At 37.3% G+C, this 19,512-nt stretch overlaps 1 protein-coding gene across 1 annotated transcript; it reads right to left on the bottom strand.

The window, feature by feature from the left end:
- Positions 1-652: 652 nt before the first annotated feature.
- On the bottom strand, positions 653-14,438 carry LOC104441234 (pentatricopeptide repeat-containing protein At1g30610, chloroplastic). The gene is made up of 9 exons (XM_010054271.3): positions 13,368-14,438; positions 11,670-11,861; positions 9,683-9,764; positions 9,312-9,503; positions 7,686-7,799; positions 6,437-6,527; positions 4,424-4,581; positions 2,212-2,643; positions 653-1,217 (listed from the first exon to the last, which is right to left on the bottom strand). The coding sequence occupies exons 1-9, from the start codon at positions 14,285-14,287 to the stop codon at positions 885-887; spliced, it is 2,514 nt and encodes an 837-aa protein (XP_010052573.1). The 5' UTR covers positions 14,288-14,438; the 3' UTR covers positions 653-884.
- Positions 14,439-19,512: the final 5,074 nt, after the last annotated feature.

Raw genomic sequence — 19,512 nt, 5'->3', positions numbered from 1 at the left:
ATGTTTCATTGGTTGGCCATCAATTAAAATAGCTATTAGGTTATGACGGTTATTGGGTCAAAATGATTACGTTTAGGAATATTTTGAAATGAAGTCAAGTCTCCCGCATCGAAGGTAGCATTTTTTCAGTTGTTTGGGCTTTTTTCAATGACTTTGGCTCTCCATTCTTGATAGTTAGCTTTTGGAGTGGGATTCACCCCAGGTTTGCAATAAAATATAGCTATTTCGAGAGTGCGATTTTCTCAAGATCTGTACCAAAACACTCGATAAAGTTACTGTGGTTGGACCATTGACGTTTTTGCTCCCATAGACCATCATAGACATAGACTTCCTCATTGCATATATAATATACTCGGTAGAGATGATCAAGCGGGCAGCCCGATGGGACTCATAGGCCCGCTCATCATGAAGAGAGAGAGAGAGAGAGAGATGATCCCTTCGTTCCTCACAACATGGACTCCTATCTTAAGACGATGAAACAAAGATAGGTCGATCCAGATAATGTCCTCCGCAGAAAAAGACAGTCAGTCAATTTACATTTTGGAGTCAGAGAAATGCAATCCCAGGATCTTTGCAAGAGAAAATGCGCATTGACTTGGAGTAAGAAACTGATGCAGAATGTCTGAAACAAGAAGAGACTCAGCCCTCAGCGGTCCATAAATCAATGTCTTATGAAACATCCACAGAATAACAGCGACGAATTACGATCGTTGATGGCATGCGATAAGCTAGGATGTAGCTGGTTTGCACTGAAGATCTACTCGACCAATTTCAAAGGTTACCACTGAGAGTACCCAATTTCAAAATTCACATGTCTATTTACTTTGAGTAAATCACAATGTATATATCGAACGTTATGGACTAAAAAGCATTTTTTTTTTCCGTCATTTTATCCTCAAAAATTCTTTACAAGACATCACTAGAGTCTGCAAGCCTGCGTTTGGTGAGTCCCTTGAGGCCAGATGAACTGTAGCATGATGCATCAATCCCTCGAGACTTTCCCTCCGAATCCTGTAAGCATTGTGCTTGAACAGCTTTAACCATGAAATCCTGGAGAATCCTTGTGATTCACTACTTGTATGGTTGACGAGGCAAGAAAGAGCAGCAGGATAGTCATCTTTCTCCAACATCACGCAGAAGCGCTCCTTTATGAGAGGAAGAGGCAGCGACCGATCTGCCCAAACCAAGTGATTCCAAGTTGTTTCTAGTAGGCCATACTGCTAGCAAGCATCAAATAATTAGTGACAAGTAGCTTAGTTGAGAGGCATGAGGACGAGTAGAAGCTTCATCAATTATGTTTATTATCTAAAGGTTATTCAGTTCAGTTATGTTCTCCAATTATGTTCTTATTTCATCTTGTAGTATAATCCTAGAAGTCTATATTACAAGTCTTCTTATTTCATTCGAACAAAAGTTTATTGAATTTCAGCAAATTTTTTTGTTTTGCTTTGTGACATGCAATTCTTAAGTGTGATGCTTAGGAAATCCTTATTGCGATGCTCAGGAAAATTAGAGGAATTGATGAGAACTAGAAGAGCAGTCACAATACACAAAACTAGTAAATTCCTCCAAGCATCGTACTTAAAGGTTGCTAAGCATCAAACTTGAGAAAAGAACCACATCTTGGAATTTAGAAGCAAAGACATACTGAAATTCAATTATCTCCATTCACTAGGAATAGAAAGAACTACTCTTATAATGAAGACTTTTCCAATAATCTACTCCAAGTTCATGTAGGAAAACTAAAGAGGAAACAAAATTGAAAAAAAGAAGTCTCTAAACAAGAATCATGACTGAAATAGGACACCTGTAAACAAAAACCATAATGTCCTTAGAATGGACAAATGAAACTACTCCAGAATCAACAAAGAAAAAGATTATACTCATTACCTGATCTTGACTCCTAATTCAAAATGAATCAAGTCTTCAAATTATGTATGTGGGATTCTCACCGTTTTATCTGTTTCCTATTTCATTCATATGTTCAATTTTCTTTCCCTCTTTTATTATCCTAAAATCGAAAGAACATTTAGGCAGTATGATGCATATTGCTAGCATGAGAAACAGTTATCTACCTGACGAATACCCAAATACGCATAAACTTGGCACTTACAGAAAATTCAAGTTGGCATTCAATTGCTCTGAAAAGTTAACCCAATTACCAAATGCAAAGAGCAATGATTTATTCAAGAGGTGCAAGATTTCAAGTACCTGTCTGGCTCTTGAAGAATCCAATACTATCCGAAGATGGCGTTTCTCATTGAAGTGGTGCCCATGGTGCAACATCTTTTGATAGACATATTGTAAATCATCCCACCTCTTCCCTTCGAAACATGCATCCAGTATAGTGTTGAACGTATAGATATCTGGTATTACCTGAAACTTGTAATCAGATTTACTGTTAATATGAATGGCATCTTCCAGCATCCTGTTAAAGAGCTGTTTTGCTTCCTCAAACATCCCATGGTCAAGGTAAGCTTTTAACATGACGTTACAAGTAACAAGATTTGGGGAGCAGTATTCCTCCATCTGCTTAAAGATGAAACTCCCACTTTCAATGTCCCTGGCCTCCAAACATGCTTGAATCAAGCCAGTGTATGTCACCACAAGAGGCTTATTAGCCACTTTGCATATCTTCTCAACCTGTCATGTGAGTAAAATGTCAAGCCACTGATGTGTATTCCGCAAAACATACAGATATAAGCATAGTGCTCCACTTCCCATCACCAATGAAGACTTTACTAAACAGTCTCCATGAAAATTCTGACAGGATAGACTGCTTCCTAAAGTTCAGTAGTGACAGCAAAAGAACTGCCAAAAAGCCCCCAAGCTCTCACTATTGATCTCCTTGCAGGTGCTTTCATTGGAGATCCACCATTACCGGTCTCTAAAGGAAAAATCTAGGTCGTAAGCAAGAAATTTTCTCTAGTTGCAATGATGTTTTAGACTTAAACATCGCTCCCTATGCTACTACAGTAAGACAGCGATGTATCAGATGCAATGTTGAAAACCCAGGCCAAGCATATTGCTGTGAGATCTCACCACATACAGAAATTACATTTTCAAAGTTCATCACATCTAGGAGATTGTTGCTCAGATTGTAATATGGTTGGATTTCAACTTTATCTTTATTCTATTCATAAGGTCAACTGTTTATAGCAATGGATGAGATCAATGAATTCAGAAAAACTTCACTTCAACAGTAGGAGTTGGATTTTATCTTAATACAGACAGGTGAAGAAGACAAGTTTGTGGAATTTAAGGAGATGAAAAGAAAATAGAGAGAACAAGTGTTATAGTAAAGGAAATGCAAGACTAAGTTGAGTGCGGCAGATCTATGGCCTCTTGCCAGAGAGAACTTCTTAATGTGAAAACTAGATGTAAGTGCGCCAAATGTGGAATTACATTCCATTGCATTGTGCATATGGTAAGTGCAATCTCAAACGAGAGTGAAAGATGTGTCTGATGAGACACGTGACATTGGACAACATTTTTTATTCATGCTATGCAAATGAGGAAGTCAGGGTCTGACATTCAAAATTTCTTGAGATGCTTGATGTTGCATTATTATGCATCATCTGCCACTGACTCTGGTGTGATGGATAGTTCGAGACAAGGGCAATAAGACTCATGGTTAACAACTGAAGCAACAAGCAACTCACAACTTTTTAAAGGATAAGATTCCCTCTTCATCATTGATATCATGGCTAAAAATAAGCCCAATGTCGTGTCTGGTCTAACATAACTTTGGCAATATGTTCGAGGTTACTTCTATCACACAATCAAAAATGGACATCATTCCACATTTCTTGATTTATATCTAGTGTTTTTGGAAATTTTCTCTAGACTGCTACGACAGAGATGTCGACTTCTTATTGCACCTCCATTGCCTAACATTTTATTTGCCGCCTTTATCCCCTGCAGTCATCATTTTGCCAATACAAAATATTTCCAAGTGGTGACAATCAATTCAGTTTAAGTTCAAATTCTCAGACCTCATCTGTCTGGGACAATGGTATTTAACATTGGTAAAATGGACACACCACCGAATTACACCACAAGCAAAAATCAATGAAAAGATGGAACACTTTAAAGTCGTATTACACTAAATGACAAGCTCTTACTCCATCCAATTGGCTAGGTAGGAAGCCAGCAAGAAAACTAACCAAGCAGCCCATCAAAATAACTACATTAATATGAATGCCTCAAACTCTTGACCATTTTCCTTTTTCATAAAAGAAAGAGAATGTCTCAAACTGCATGAATCTGCATCAATAGAGTTAAATAAAAGAAAAGGAATATGTAGTATCAAAACAAAGCAGGTATCCATACAATTTTGCTAAAATGTGAGGAGGTATTGGAGTAATTCGCACGTCTCATAAATTGAAGTATAAAAATAGTAGATCAAGCATCAAAGAATTACCAGCCTCAATGATTCCTGGCACCTCCCAGCACTGCAAAGACAGCGAGCAAGATCATAATAGAGAGCAGCAGAACCTACTATTCCTCGTTTCTCCATTTCCTGAACCACTAACACAGCCTCATCTGTTTTGCCTTCTCTCCAGAGCGTATTCACAAGAACTGTAAATCACCAAACTTCAAGATCAAACCAGCACCAAGACCCATGCCATGCACAAGACTAAGTTTATGGCATATTTTGATACGCGAAAACTTGATAATGACCAATAAACAAAACATAACAAATATATAAGTCTGTTGGTCAAATGAGGTCTATAAACTGAAGATTACATTAATTGATCAATCTCATCTCGCAATAAAAACAGAAAAAAAAAAGTGGGGCAACTTGCTTAATATTACAATACATGCCCTGGATATGATAAATCTTCAAGTCCGGGTATCAAACACCACAGTAACTTTCTAGTATAAGAATTGGTTTGATATAGGGCCACAAATTAGCTTCATGCACACTTGTAGGTTGACTATTTGATTTGAGTACCTATTTATACCGAAGCCTCACGCCCTCTTTACATGATTCATTGCTTATTATCCTTTATTTATTTATTTATTTATTTTTGCTTTTTGCTTAATCTAAATTTCAAAACTAACGCACTATTACTTTGTTTTAATCCAATACCATTGAAACCTTCACAATACTCGAAAGTTGACAGGTAAACTCACATAATTTTTTCATAATTTTCTGAAATTTGAATAATATTCTAAATTTTGGCAGAAAAAGCAATATATATATATATATATACACTCTGCATCTTTGCTTAAGTGTAAACAAATCTGGCGAGGCCGAGCTCGCCCAGCTGCCGGCGGGGCTCAACCTCGCCAGATTTGGGCGATTTTGCCCAGCTGCCAGTGAGGCTTGACCAACGAGGCATGGCCTTGCCGAGGGCCGCTGAGCTCCAGTGAGGTCGCCGGCCCTTGTCTAGCTGGTCACCGATTATCCCAAGTCCGGTGACCGGCCACCTTGAAGAAAGAAGGGGAGAAAGAAAGGAAAAAAATAATAAAATTATCTAAAAATTAAAAAAAAATGATTTGATTTCTTTCTATTCTGAAATATATATTTGCTATATATAGAATACATTTTCAATTTTGTTTTTTATTTTATTATTTAGTATTTATATTTGTTACATATTTTAGGTATATTAGTATAGTTTATACTATAGTTTATTATTTACTATTTAATAAAACTTTGATTAGTTAATATTTTTATTACTTAGTATAAATATAATCAGTCATTAGAATTTCTATGATTTGATAGAATTTTAGAATGGAATGGAATTCTAAATTCGAATTCTTTTGAAATTGAAAATATAATATGATTTTTTTACTTATAAGAAGACAATTATATTATATTCAATATCAAATTTGAGTAAAGGTAATTGAAAAAGAATTGGAATGGAAATTTTATGCAGTTATTAAACGCATTTTTTTTTATTACAGAATTAGAAATGTTGTGCAGTTACCAAACGCGTTCTTTTACTCAGAAATTATTCCGAGAAACGTAATAAAAATAATCATTTTCGATCATAAATTGTTCCCGAACATAATGATTACCAAACGCACCCTTAATTGCCACTTCAGTTCACTTTTGATTTTGTTGTGAGCTTTAAGTATTGGTGGATGACAATTTGAGACTCCAATTGCGAGATGAACTTTAATTACAATCGTTTGGTTTTTAGTCCCATAATCTTGAGTTCCATTATATTTTTCAAACTGGAAATATGATATAATTCTTTATCAAATTTTTAAGTACTTCATTTTCAATTGAAAGACGGAAGATAGCCTCTAATTTTATGTTTCCTTTTTTTTTTTGGGCCATCTGGCACTAGATGGTCGGATAAATTTTTGCACTGGACCTTTTAAGAGACCGCCACTTGTCATCATTTGATGAAAGTTGTCAAACCTTCAAATCACTTTAGTTAAGATGAAATGAGCCCACAAATAAAAGAATTTACTCGAGTACCTTTATATGTCAAGGCATTTGGAATGCACGAGCGCTGGACCTTCCTGAAGAATTCATGAACCAAATTGTACTTCTCACATGCAAACATCACCTGCCAAGGAATAATTATGGAAAATGATATAAGTCAGCCTAAAGAACAAGCCCCACTCCTTCTCCAATCCCAAAAGATATAAGGAATTAAAAAGCAATCTGGAAAATACTTCACGAGACTATATATAAGACAGTAACCTGACAATTGCGTTACATTCTAAGCAAAAAACATGAGCTATAAATCAAGCAAAAGTGGTGATTTACATCTGAGATACAGGCCATGGACATATGAGACACAACAGCCAACCTTATACAGTCTACTGCAGCTTGGAAGTATAAAAAGCCAAAGGATGGTCAAGCTGTGAGTCTAAAACAAAGTAGCTCCACGAAAACATTTTCTTGGTTTACTATAGTCAAGCAAGCTAGTCGAGGAGAATATATTCCCTATAAGAGAGGTTAGAAATATTTCTAAGAAAATAATTCATTTTCTCTAGTCATTTTCTAGGTGAAGGTTCTCAAGATACGGTAGGATTCATGGACACATAAGGGTTTGGCCTTGTGGTGGTCCACCCCATCCATGATCCAACAGAGTCTGGTCCCATCTTTCCTCCTGACCATATTTTTTAAAAAAGACCACTGGCCTGCAGAGGTGAATTGAATTCTTAAGAAATGATCCCACAAAGTAGTTTAACAAATGGTAATTATATGCTCTAGAACATCCCTTTTCACAATCAATTACTAATTTTTAATGTAATAGAATACGGGGTTTTAGTCCACAAACGTTTTTTTCCATAACCTTTCAGTTAGCATTGATAGTGTAATTATATCTTCAGAAATTAACTAACTCTTCAAATGAATGGTGATAAAGATGGCTTGTTAAAGTAAAGAAACTCACAAACATCCTGTGTGACATCTAACAGTTCAAACAACAATATATCCATTATAAGCTAAAAGAGCACGGAAAGCAAAATCTCTTCTCGCTCCATTTAATGTTGATTTTTGTAAAATTCTCTATTCTCTTTTAGAACACAAACATTTCATTGACATTTGCCACATTCCCAGTCAGTTCTCAGGCCCAAATTTTAGCAAGGGTATATTAGCCCAGAGGATCACACTAAATTTCCAGCCAATAGCAGGAGTTTTTATGAAATCCTACTCTTCATATGAAAACAAATATATTCTTCCGACAAGAAATAAACAAAAGCCAGAAAAGAGTTACCTCCATGACAAGTCCATATGTTGTTAAAGATGGGTGCTGGTGATTCTGCTTTAACTGTTGTAAAACCCAGAATGCCCCTTCCCATTGTTTTCGTTTGACACATGCATTAAGCACCTACATGCATCAACCATATTTAGGACTTGATTACTTTCACGTTTGCAGATTCATAAACACCAATAAGATGACAAAGGAATAATACTTTCAAAAAGAACTGCTTGGTCTTAAATGACCTGAATACATAAGTGAGATGAAGTACTGAGGTGCTCGGCTATGTCCAGTTTCACAGATGTCACTAAGATTGTGAAGAAGCAATTCCTCTAAATAGGAGTAAAGAAGCCCTCAGTTTAGTCTCTGATGGTGTATAATACAAAATATGCAACCTAAGTCAAAGCCTTATCCATAAGCAATTCAGAGTTATGATTGCTAGATCAGCAAGTCAGCCTCAGAACAGAACAGAGCAGTCCCAAAACAGCATAGTGGATCACCAGTATCACATGTTATCAACAGTCTCGCATTAAACATTGTGGGACAATTTTCCCCCAAGACAGGTAACATACACAGAAAATCCTATAATAGCTTCAGTAAGTTATTCTGCTGATTTTCTCAATGATTCCTTCCTTTCGTACTAAGTCAGGCATGCCATATGACGAGTCCTATGTCACTACACTTTGTCCTGTATCCAGTTATCAAAGAGAGATATTACTCTAGATCTTTTGTGAGGTTTCTCTCTACTTCTCTTACTTCATCCATTTTAACCAGCATCCCCACATGGAGGGCCATGTTCTCATTGGACCTTTCTAAAGCTGTTCATGCGTCCAAATAACATCATATGAGCTTATCTCTTCTGATTTTCAATTGAACCCGAACCAATTTTGAATACTTTAATTTTTCATCCTTGCTTTTCCTAGCACATGAGGAAAGAACTCTCATCTCTACTACTTCATTATATGCACATGTTGATTGCCTAGACTTTCATGCATAAACAATTTCAAATCTTATTTTGATTGCACAGAATGACTCTTAAGCCCAAATAACATCCAGTAATTGCAGAGAATAATAGACATGGCACTCAAACCTATCCATCCTGCTTGTATCCTACGGGGTGACATCTCAATTCAGTACTCATACTTTTGCAACCTGTACACAAGATAACGGAATTGCTATCTCTGTATTACTTGTCTCCAATTCTCACCATGCCTTCAGTTGGACCTCCTTTACTGAATCTATACTCCACAGGCCCCATGTTTAAAAGTCTTAAATGGAAACCTCGAAAATTGCAAGGTTTCCCTTTGTAATCGAGCTTCATATCTAATGATGCAATCCAGAAGCATAATTAGTATGACTTACTTTATTAGAATGCTTTCATCTGCCATGGCACGGTAATCTTCAATAAGGCATGACTCATAAGTTTTTAGGCATAGTATTTAGATCATATTCATAATTGCAACAACAACTTATTAACCATCACCCTTATACATGAAAGTTTCATCATTGTGAAAGTCAGACATATAACAGGATTAACACCATATATGACAAAACTGGAAGATAATTAGTGAAAAAACATCAGAGTGAAGCTACTTATACAGGACATCCACCGAAGCTGGATCAATAGCATATATAACTCACTGCATTGTAGACAATAATATCTGGTTCCAATCGTGGGTCCCACTTCACCAAGGTTGTTGTTTTAAGCTTTTTCTTTGGAGGAGATCGCATAGTGTCAATGACATCAAAAAGTTCTTTCATGTGCCCTGCTTGTCCAAGGGTCACCGCAATGGAGCGATAGGCCACTAAATCGGGATAAGTGGACATCTGATCCTGGAGAGAGAGAGAGAGAGAGAGAGAGAGAGAGAGAGAGAGATTCAGTCAAGGTTTCCTGCACCCCAATGTTTACAAAAAGCAAGTGCACATATTTATCAAGGATTATTCTACCTACATCTGCCCCTGAAAAAAACGAAGAAGAAAAACAACCCAAAATAAAAGTTTAAGCACATTACTTGCATCAAATGAAACAAGTTTAGCGCTTCGACAGGCCTCCTTGCCTTCCCAAGTACATCCAGTGCAGCAGTGTAAATGTTCCTGAAGATGACAGATTGCTTTGTTCAACAATTTTCTAAGATATGCAGTAGTTGAGAGAGAATGATTTTGGAGTTTAAGACAACTTTTAAATACCAGGATCCATTGCTTGCAGATAAAGTGGGAAGTCACATTGAAGAAATTTTAAAAAAATTCCCATGCCAGGAGCATGACAAAATTCTTATTGATTTTAACCCATGATAAGTCCTATAAATCACTCAATTCTGAAAACAGCAAAATCTTCAATAGGTATAACTAAAATAATATCACCAGTCATCCATCATTCTAAATTTTCACCTCGCTATCCACTCCTACCGTGTGCATTCTCTTTTTTATATTACTTTGTGAAAAAAATATGACTCAAACAACCTGAAACTATCCAGATACTAAGACTGTAAGCTGAAACTGCAGTTGCAAAACCAGGCATTAAAGCTGAGTTCTTTCAAAGGCAAAGCTTGAGGTGAAAAATTTATCATGAGCACAGTGACCATGTTTCCTTCATCCAACTCCAAGAAATTAGTAGATCTATACAATTACAACATTCAAGTTCCTCAACAATCAAGAAACATTGACTTAAAGATTCCTTTTAGCCATAAGTATGAATAGGACCAGCTTTTTGTGTTCCAGGCTGCAGACCCCACCTCAGTTTCCTATGTGTAATGGGATAAGAGACTTTGTTTCATCAAGCTGAAAATTCATTGATCTTAAAAATTTGTCATGTAGAGATAGTGGCCAAAAATCAGGACACATTTTGCTTTTACTTAGTGAAGAACAGCCAGGACCAAAAACTCACTCAGCAGAGATAGCAGAAATGGCAGTCTCTGAATCCAGTAAGGCAAAATTTTATAGAAACAAGACAGAGTTTCCTTCTTTTTCTTTATCAAAGTAGAAAAAGCTTATTATGGCCCCTAAGTTGCAATGGTCAATCAGGAAAGAAGTTTCTACATCATATAAACTTTGATTGATTATTCATCAACAAAATATATCTAAGTGTTTCTGCATACCTTAACTAAACTTCAAATCACCTATGTGCTGGAAATTCTTTTCAATTCAGAGAAGTAGAAGAGCATTAAGATAGAAAAAGACAAGGTGAACGAAAATGAGGAACCATCCCAAAGGTGCCACATGACGTCGATTCTTTCAAATCAAGAGTCATTGGCATGGTTTTGAACTGCCTAATGATATGCATCTTTCCTGAGGCCACCTACTAGAAATGATCAATTTCGTGAATTTGTTTCACTGGTACTGTGTTAAAAAGTTTTTAACAATTGTTCAAGAAAGTTTTATTGCACAGTTATAGAAGGAACCATGAAATCCATATTTGACAATGAGAGCAACATATTAAACCCTGAAAGGGATTGTAGCAGAGATACCACTCCATAGAACTTAAGACAAAGGAAATAAGACACCAAAAAGGATTGTAGCAGAGATACCACTTCATAGAACTTAAGACAAAGGAAATAAGACACAAAGCTAAAATTCATGGCCATCAAGGCAACAACACTACCATAGGAGGAGAATGCATTAAGTTCATCACCACCATCGAACTAGTTATTTCCATTCACGCCATTCCTTTACAACCAACACCACATTACTGCCATTATCTCCACCTTAGAACAATGCGCTGACTAGACAACTCAAGTCATTTAGTTTTCTTATGAGTTATTAAGCTGAAGATTATCTCATCTTTTTGCAGCATCTACTTTTCTCTCTAAAATGACATAGCAGTAACTAGTAGGATTTTGGGGATAAGAGGGATAATGAGTGCAAATGATATTTTTATCATTTCAGAATTTTCTATTCTTTTGCCAGGCTGCAACAAACAAAGGCCTAAATCGTTATGATTACCAATCAAACAAAGAGAATGGTAGCACAATTTTGCACCAGTATCAAAGAAAAAGCCAGCACCTGAGCTTGTTTGACTTGAAGCGCTCGCGCATTTGGAGCCACTCTATGACTTGTAGTACTCGCCTCCAGTTTCCTAATTTCCCAAGTATCTGGATAACCCTCAGTAAAGAATAATCACAAAATTTGATTTTTGCACTCCGCATAATTTTAGAGAACATCCATTCTGGCATCTCAATGTCTGCACCATTCAACCTGTTAAATTAAAATATCTAAACTGAATCTGACAATAAAAAGAACAACTCAATAAAGATGCCTCATAATAACTAATAAAAAGATATGACAGATAAGCTGAAAAAGATACAGCAAACACGCCACTCCAGTTATAATCCATGGCATTACAGAACAAGGACATCATTTATCAGCTTATAAAGCATATTAACATGGACATCCAACAAACAACAGAGGATGAGGCAAATAAAACAAAGAAGAAATTGACTCTCCAACGGTACCCAAAGCCAAATGCAATGCAAGAATTTCTTTATCTTGCTGATAAAGTTCAGGGAAGATTTTCCCACAGATCTTCTTAACAAAGTGATAAATTCCAGCACTCAATGCATGTGCATTATTCGGTTCTGTTAAAGTATTATCTCATACTTGTTTACAGGATTTTACCATGGACTTCGTATATAATCCCCTACCAAATAGCTTAGACTCGTGGGTTGGATTTGCTATCATGGGTTCAGAGCCAAGTTCCAATCTGCCATTTACCATTTAAGTTTATTTTTCGTGTGATTTTCTGTTCTTCAGTTCAGCATGCATTCTTTATACTGCTTCAGTCCGGTTTACATGTGAGAGAGAGAGGGTAAAAGTGTTAGCCTACATCACTTGTTTACAGGACACATCATGGCCTAATACGTATGTAGTCTCCCTCCATTTGATAGCTTAAGTTTTGAGTTAGACATTCTAATAAATTCAAATGGAAAACAAGATCAAGTCAAATCTGTTTATTCAGAATTGTTCTGCTTTAATACATGATGGGACCAGGGAACTTAGCTAGCATCTACTATTACTCTTCCACAAACATAAAGCACATGATAAAGTTTGGTTCTTGCATTATGCAAGATATTAATTTTTAGAGTATAAGAAAGCACTAAAATGAACCAAAAAAATTCAGCTTGGGTCTAAGATTTCCAAACCAAACCACCATGCTGGTCAAAGTGAACAAAACAAAAGCATGGGCACTCCTAGCATTAGTCATCGTATGAAAGTGACCGTCCAAGGTTTTACCAACCAAATTTTTGTTATTACATTGATTTAGATGAAGTGAAGTTTACAGAGGATTGTGATAAAGGTACTGCCCCCTCCTATAAATGAGAATATCTCACAGGAGTTCCCAGGATCGTCAGCAAAGATCCAACGCCACCTAAACTTTAAGCATGTCCACTAAAACATGTGCATGTAATCATGTTTTCATATCAGCTGCTCCTTAGATGTCCATTTTCTTTTTCCCTTTTTCAGCCTGTTTCCTTGGATGTCCATATGAATCAACCTAAGAGCAATGGTAACTTTCTCTTTTCCATCTCCCTTGGGACTGCCACTATGCTCACTAATGCTTTGTCAAGACTTCATAAATTTACAACATGAAAGCTCGGTCTTACTCCACATTCAGCACAAAGGCAGGTCCAGCGACAAAATCAGCAAATACTAATATATTGGTATTTAGAAAAAGAGCCAAAGAGGAAGTAGAATAATACTGACCATTTTGCTAGTTTCTGGATTCTATCCTCCATTTCCATCCGCGAAAGTTTTGGCTTATCAACAACATCACTGAACTCATTCAAGGTCCTAAATGCAGCTCTTTCTTCATCGAAATACTCGCCATCTTTGTTATAGTTTGAAGCCCTCCTAGTTTTCATTAGCGAATCATTTTGTCCATTTAATTTATCATCAATACTTTTCTCAACTCGTTCATCTTTCCTCCACAAACTGCCGGGTATTTCAGTGTTTTTAACACCACCTTTCCATCTAAATTCCACGCCTTTATCATCTTTAATAACGTTGTGATTGCCCAATACTACAATGCTAGCTTTTGCATGCCGAGCCTTCGAATCCTTATTCAAAATTTGCTTCTTCGTAATAGGAATCTCTCCCTGAACAGCCCTCTTCCCCTTGCCATTTGCGCGACCCTCTTTGGTCTCCAATTCATGCCTTCTCTTCCTCATACCATCTCGGCTCAATCCATCTTTACCTGCACTGGAAGCCATTTCTCGGCCCGAATCGCCATCAAGTTTTTCCCCTCTGGCATTCAGCTGATCTGCTTCAGGTTCTCCACTCAAACTATCGTCCGATTCATTCGAACTGTGCGCACGCCTTTTCTCCCTAACAGACTTCACAGACTCCATAGCCCTCAAGTACTCGTCGAAGGAGGGCTTAAACTCGACCTCTTCCTCGAGCAAACTGCCTCCATCCGGTTTTCTCAAAGACCCTTCTTTCAACAGGGCATTGATTCTTCTGTAACGAGCCCTGGTCCAGCTCGAGGCACGAGGCATCGGACGCCGAGATTCGGGAAACCCGCATGGGCAAAACCCTTTCTGGGTTTGAGCCGGACGGTGGGGAGCCGCATTCCTCTCGACGAAGGAGATGCAGATTTGCTCATTCGCCAGAATTACCCCATACATTTTTCAGTGGATGACGCCTTCAGCTTCGGAGAGGAACCCAGAGAGCATCCCCGCGCAAGCTGCTTCCAATTTGCGCTGAAGAAGAAGAGACGATAGCTCAACGGCAGAAGCAAAACAAATGAATATCGGTAACGACGAGACGGGGTTTTAGCCATGCGATGCTATTTGCTTTATTAACGTTGGGAAAATCTCAATTGAATGAGAATATCTAATATATTACACTAGGATTAGGAGCGGTCGGCTCTAGACCGCCTTCCACAACACATTTACATTAGGATATGTTCAATAAAAATTCTAAAATTTATAATGAAAGTGTAATTGAATTCTAAAACTTATAAAAAATACGATCGAGTCTTAAAACTTATCAAATTAGTACAATCGACTACTTCTATTAACTGCGTCCACTTAAATTAATGAAAAATGCTAAAGTGACTTTTTTTAAAAATATTTTCTCTCTTCAATGGTAATGATATGGATGAAATATAGAACACTAAATTAAAACGATGTCGTTTTGAATTTAATTCTAATTTTTTAACCATAAACTTAATTAAATAAAAAAAAAATATTTCGAAAAAAAGGTAGCAAACACAAGGGAGGAGGTCGCCAACCCTAGCTAGGGGGCCGATGACCCCCATTGACCCTCGCCGAGCCCCCAAAGCCCTTTCCGACAATGGGGTGGGCGATGGCAAGGGCAGAGGCCCTTGCCGTCAGGTTGTCAACCCTAGCTAGCACGTTAACAACCCCCATTGACCCTCATCGAGCTCCTGCTGACCCTTTTCGACAACAGAGTGGGTAGAGGCCCTTGCCTTTGCTACTTTTTTTTTTTTTTTTGTTTTTAAATATTTTTCTTTTATTTAATTAAGCTTAGGTTAAAAAAATTAGAATTAAATCCTAAGTGACATTGTTTTAGCCTAGCGTTCCATGTTTTAGCCACATTATCGCCACATAGAAGAGAGAAAATATTTTAAAAAGCCACGTCAGCATTTTATTTTAGTCTAACTAAACGGAATTAATAGAATGACTAAATTGTATCAATTTGATAAGTTTTAGAACCTATTTGTACTTTTTACAAGTTTTAAGCCCCAATAAATTTTAAAACTTCCAATGCACACGTCACCCTTTGCATTTGTTGTGTTTGTCCTTTAGAATGGCTCAAAAGATTTTGCAAATGTATTTGGCAAATATTTTTTTTGGAACCTATTTAGCATTTCCAAGTTCCCTACAATGGCCTTTAGATTTTTTCATTGGTCAAAAATGCCAAGGGCCTTTAGATCAAGATCAAGGGAAGTGGAGAGGAATTTTGAGAAGGAGCTTTCTTGGCATCCAAAAGGGGTCAACTAATGAATTTTTTAAATTTCCAACTTCCTTGGTATTATAGAACAATAACATGAAATTTACCCAATTTAGTTGATTTTTCAATTTTTGAAACCAAGAACCAAATTGTCACCCTTGGAAATAGCCTGTAACCGAATCAGCTAATTCCAAACCGGTTCTTGGTCAGTCTAGTTTTTCATTTCATTTTTCGACCCCTTGTGTGAAACCATTATATGCAACTAGTTAGAGCAAGAAAGATTTGATTATATCCCCGAAGTGTCCACATGTTTCACGTCTTGATGACTATGATTTTGCTGAAAGAATGAATTTCAATTGAGGAAAATAAGTTTGAAGCTCAAATGACACAAGAACAATCATAGCCCCTTGGCACGTGCTTAGTAGTAATAGAATTAGATGGGGGTGAGCATATTTAATTTTAGATATGGAGTTCGATTCCTACATTTTGCAAAGAAGCAAAGTAAAAGTCTGACAAAGAGACAAGAGTTAGAGTAGGACAAATCTAAATAAATAAATAAAGTACAATCACAAGGACTCTATCAATCCTCCATCTCGAAAACACATACCAGGATTTGTCTTCTAGCGGATCTTTAGGCTCCATTTAACCCACAAAAAGTATACACAAATCCATCATCTCAATTTGTTAGTTATTCAACAATTTTTTTGCCATACGACATCATGATCAAAGCCGCTTCTCAAATAGTACCAACTTTGAAATGAGTTCAAGGTCATAAATTGAGAACTAAACTGATCAAGAATTGTCCCAAATTTTTTACTCGAGAGTCAAATCAGTCTCCATGTGAATTAGCTTGGATTATTTCATTTGATTCGATACTTAAGTTGAACCGACCAAGTTGCTCACCCTTAATTTACACTATACTTGCATTAATTATGACTTTATTATATTAAAACATACATATAAAAAAACAAAATTTTAGTTATAATTGAACAAAGTTAACGCATACTTTTAAGTAAACTACAATTATATGTTACTTAATATGAATCCTATGGTTAATTAACTCCCAATCTATATCATTTGTAATAGATTCCTAAATATTATTTCAATTTGAAAATAACCACAATCTAATTAAAATTACTAATCATGATTTAGTATTGAATAGTATAATATCCAGATTTTTGTAATTAATATTTGAAATATTAATTACTACTTAGTGTATGGTTACATCAAGATGCGAATTTGGAAATTGGAATATCAATTTTCGTTTTTCGATAGGCCATTGAAATGAATTGGAACGCCAAACCTGAATTCTTGTACTCCCTTATGAATTTCAAATATCATGTGCATTCCTAAACTTCCCGATTTCAATGCCTCCCTTAATCCATGGTTTACTTAGGGTCAGGTCTGGAGCAACATGATCAACCAATTAGAATAAGATATGGCAATAACTTAATCTGGGGTTTTGAGAAGTTTGAGCACGCCCATCTCTCACAAGGTGGCAGCAATGCAAATAAAATAATTGGATGAGTGTAATGAAAGTTTTATAACTTTATTATAAAAAATATAATTGAATCTTACAACTTATTAAGAGGATTCGTGATTCATAGGTTAGACTGTGCTTTAACAATACAAATTTTCGAGTACCATGCAGGTTTCAGTCATCCCAACTCTTTAAGTAATGCTGTCAAAGAGCACTTACTAGCAAACCTTTCTCCGGCCTTTTATATAGTTTGCCTTTTGTAACATGGATTTTGCTGGTTGTTCGGTATTGTACTTCCGTCAAATAAATGTTTCCAAAACCTTTATAACTAACTTTTGATTGATGTTATACAGATGTTCCTTTCTTTTTTCCTTTTTGTCGATGTTGTTACCCTGAAAGGTTTTGTTCTTCTTGTGGATGATCGCCGAGTGGAAGTGGGGATACCTATTATGTAACCGGAAGCCTTAGAGGGTTATTATTAACTGAGAGATGAGCAAGATGATCATTTTTGCTTCATTCATAATGTGAGATTTTATCGAACCACCAACTGTTTTAAAAGCTAAACTGTTAAAAGAAAACATGGTTTAATATATAATTATTCTAATACTCCCTCTCACACTTAGTCTATTTTTTTTTTTTCTTATTACTAAGTGTGGACATATTTAATTGGGGATTTGAACTTGAGACTTCTAGTACTATTATTATGTGAGATTTTGTAAGACTACTACCAACTATTTTAAAAATTTTAAGCTATTAAAAGAATGCGTGATTATATTTAATTATTCTAACAGATAAAAGACAACCTAGCATCAAATGGAAGAGCAAATTGGTCGGACGCTTCTCTCATGTATCATTCGTTAATGCAGCCAGTTGTTGCTTCATGTGGTGGTTTCACAAAACCTTCCAAAGACAAAATAACAAACAGGGTCGGAATCTTGCTATATGGCATCGGTCATCAGGTCCCGGATGATGATTGAAGTATCATCCAACTACCATCACTCTGCTCCAAATTCCGTCCTCTTCCATGCGAAGGGATCGCCCGTTGGCTGGGACACGACAAGGCAGCATATGCGTTCTGCGACCCTTCATAACCCCATCCCAACCCTTCGCAAAAAGAAAACAGACAGATTTTGTTTGCTTGTGAAAGGTTGACTCGGCTTTGAATTGCAATCGCCGACGATGATGAGGTGATCCTGTTCGGGTTCTGGGCGAGCGTATTCGGGATCCGGTACAGGCTAGCGCTTGCCGTGAAAGGGATCGAGTATGAATACAAGGAGGAGGCGGACTTGTTCAACCCAAGCCCGTTGCTTGTCCATCTGAACCCGGTCCTCAAGAGAATCCCCGTGCTCGTCCACAATGGCAAGCCTGTGTGCAAGTCCCCCATCATTATCGAATACATCGAAGAGACCTGGAACAACAAAGCTCCGTTCTTCCTATCCGATCCTCACGGCAGAGCCCAAACCAGATTCTGGGCTGACTACATCGACAAGACAGTACCTATGCTAATGTTCTAACTATGATCCTCTTTCACATACGCATTTCGTTAACATGGAGGACACTCTCAATCGATCGAATAGCAAAAAGTATGCAGTTTTCTTATACTGTGCTTTTCTTGTGTCATGTACCCTGAGGCAGTTCTACGGTCCTGGGAGGAGCAGGAGAGTCTGTCCCGGTCACTCTCTGACCCTCACAAGGTGTATGCCTTCGTTTTGGAGTACAAGAAGAAGTTTGGCCTTGAGTAGATCAAGAGTGCACTTTAGCAATGTTTTCACTTCGCGCAGATCATGCCCGAGTGAACCATGTCTTGCTTGATACCTTTCGTGAATTCAAAAGATAAAGCCCCGACTTAGTGCTGAATTCTCGTGATTGTGAAATGTTAATTGACATTTGACACTGCACTAATATGATGAGACGACAGAATTCATAATGCAAAGTAGACCGTTGTGGATGTTTCACAATTCGTTAGGCAAATGGCACGTCGACTCGACACGAACATAAACACTCTTAACTGGTAAAAGTTAACTAGCATTATACAGGACTCAAGAGTAGATGAGTAGATCTGAACAGTGAGCATACATGGATTCTTTTGAGATTTAACGAATTGTTCTGGTTTTGTTTACAAGTATTTCTCAGCTCTAGTTTCGAGTGCTTGCTCAACAGTCACCATTATTCACTCCTCAATACTTCAATATTGCTTGGCTTCGATTCTCAACGGTCACGCACACGACTTCGAAGGAAATGGCCAATGAAGTGACCCTCCTGGGCTTCTGGCCGAGCACTTTCGAGATGAGGTGCCAAATAGCGGCGGCCAAGAAATGGGTCAAGCACGAGCATGGGGACGAGGACTTGTGGAACGACAGCGAGCTCCTCCTTCAGATGGAAAAATCCCCATCCTGGTCCACAACGCCAAGCCCGGGCGCGGGCCCCTCGTTATCGCGGAGCACATCAATGAAC

The sequence above is a fragment of the Eucalyptus grandis genome, chromosome 1, assembly GCF_016545825.1.
Source record: "Eucalyptus grandis isolate ANBG69807.140 chromosome 1, ASM1654582v1, whole genome shotgun sequence".
Classification (NCBI taxonomy): Eukaryota; Viridiplantae; Streptophyta; class Magnoliopsida; order Myrtales; family Myrtaceae; genus Eucalyptus; species Eucalyptus grandis.
Note: the sequence above shows the minus strand (reverse complement) of the source record. Positions and strands in the feature narration are given on the sequence as shown.

Excerpts from the sequence above, each read along its gene's own strand:
- LOC104441234 (XM_010054271.3), bottom strand. The coding sequence starts at position 14,287 with ATGTATGGGGTAATTCTGGCGAATGAGCAAATCTGCATCTCCTTCGTC. Across the intron at positions 7,800-9,311 it reads ATATTATTGTCTACAATGCA|GTGCTTAATGCATGTGTCAA; the intron begins GTGAGTTATATA and ends TGATGCATGTAG. Across the intron at positions 6,528-7,685 it reads CATATGGACTTGTCATGGAG|GTGATGTTTGCATGTGAGAA; the intron begins GTAACTCTTTTC and ends ATTCCTTGGCAG.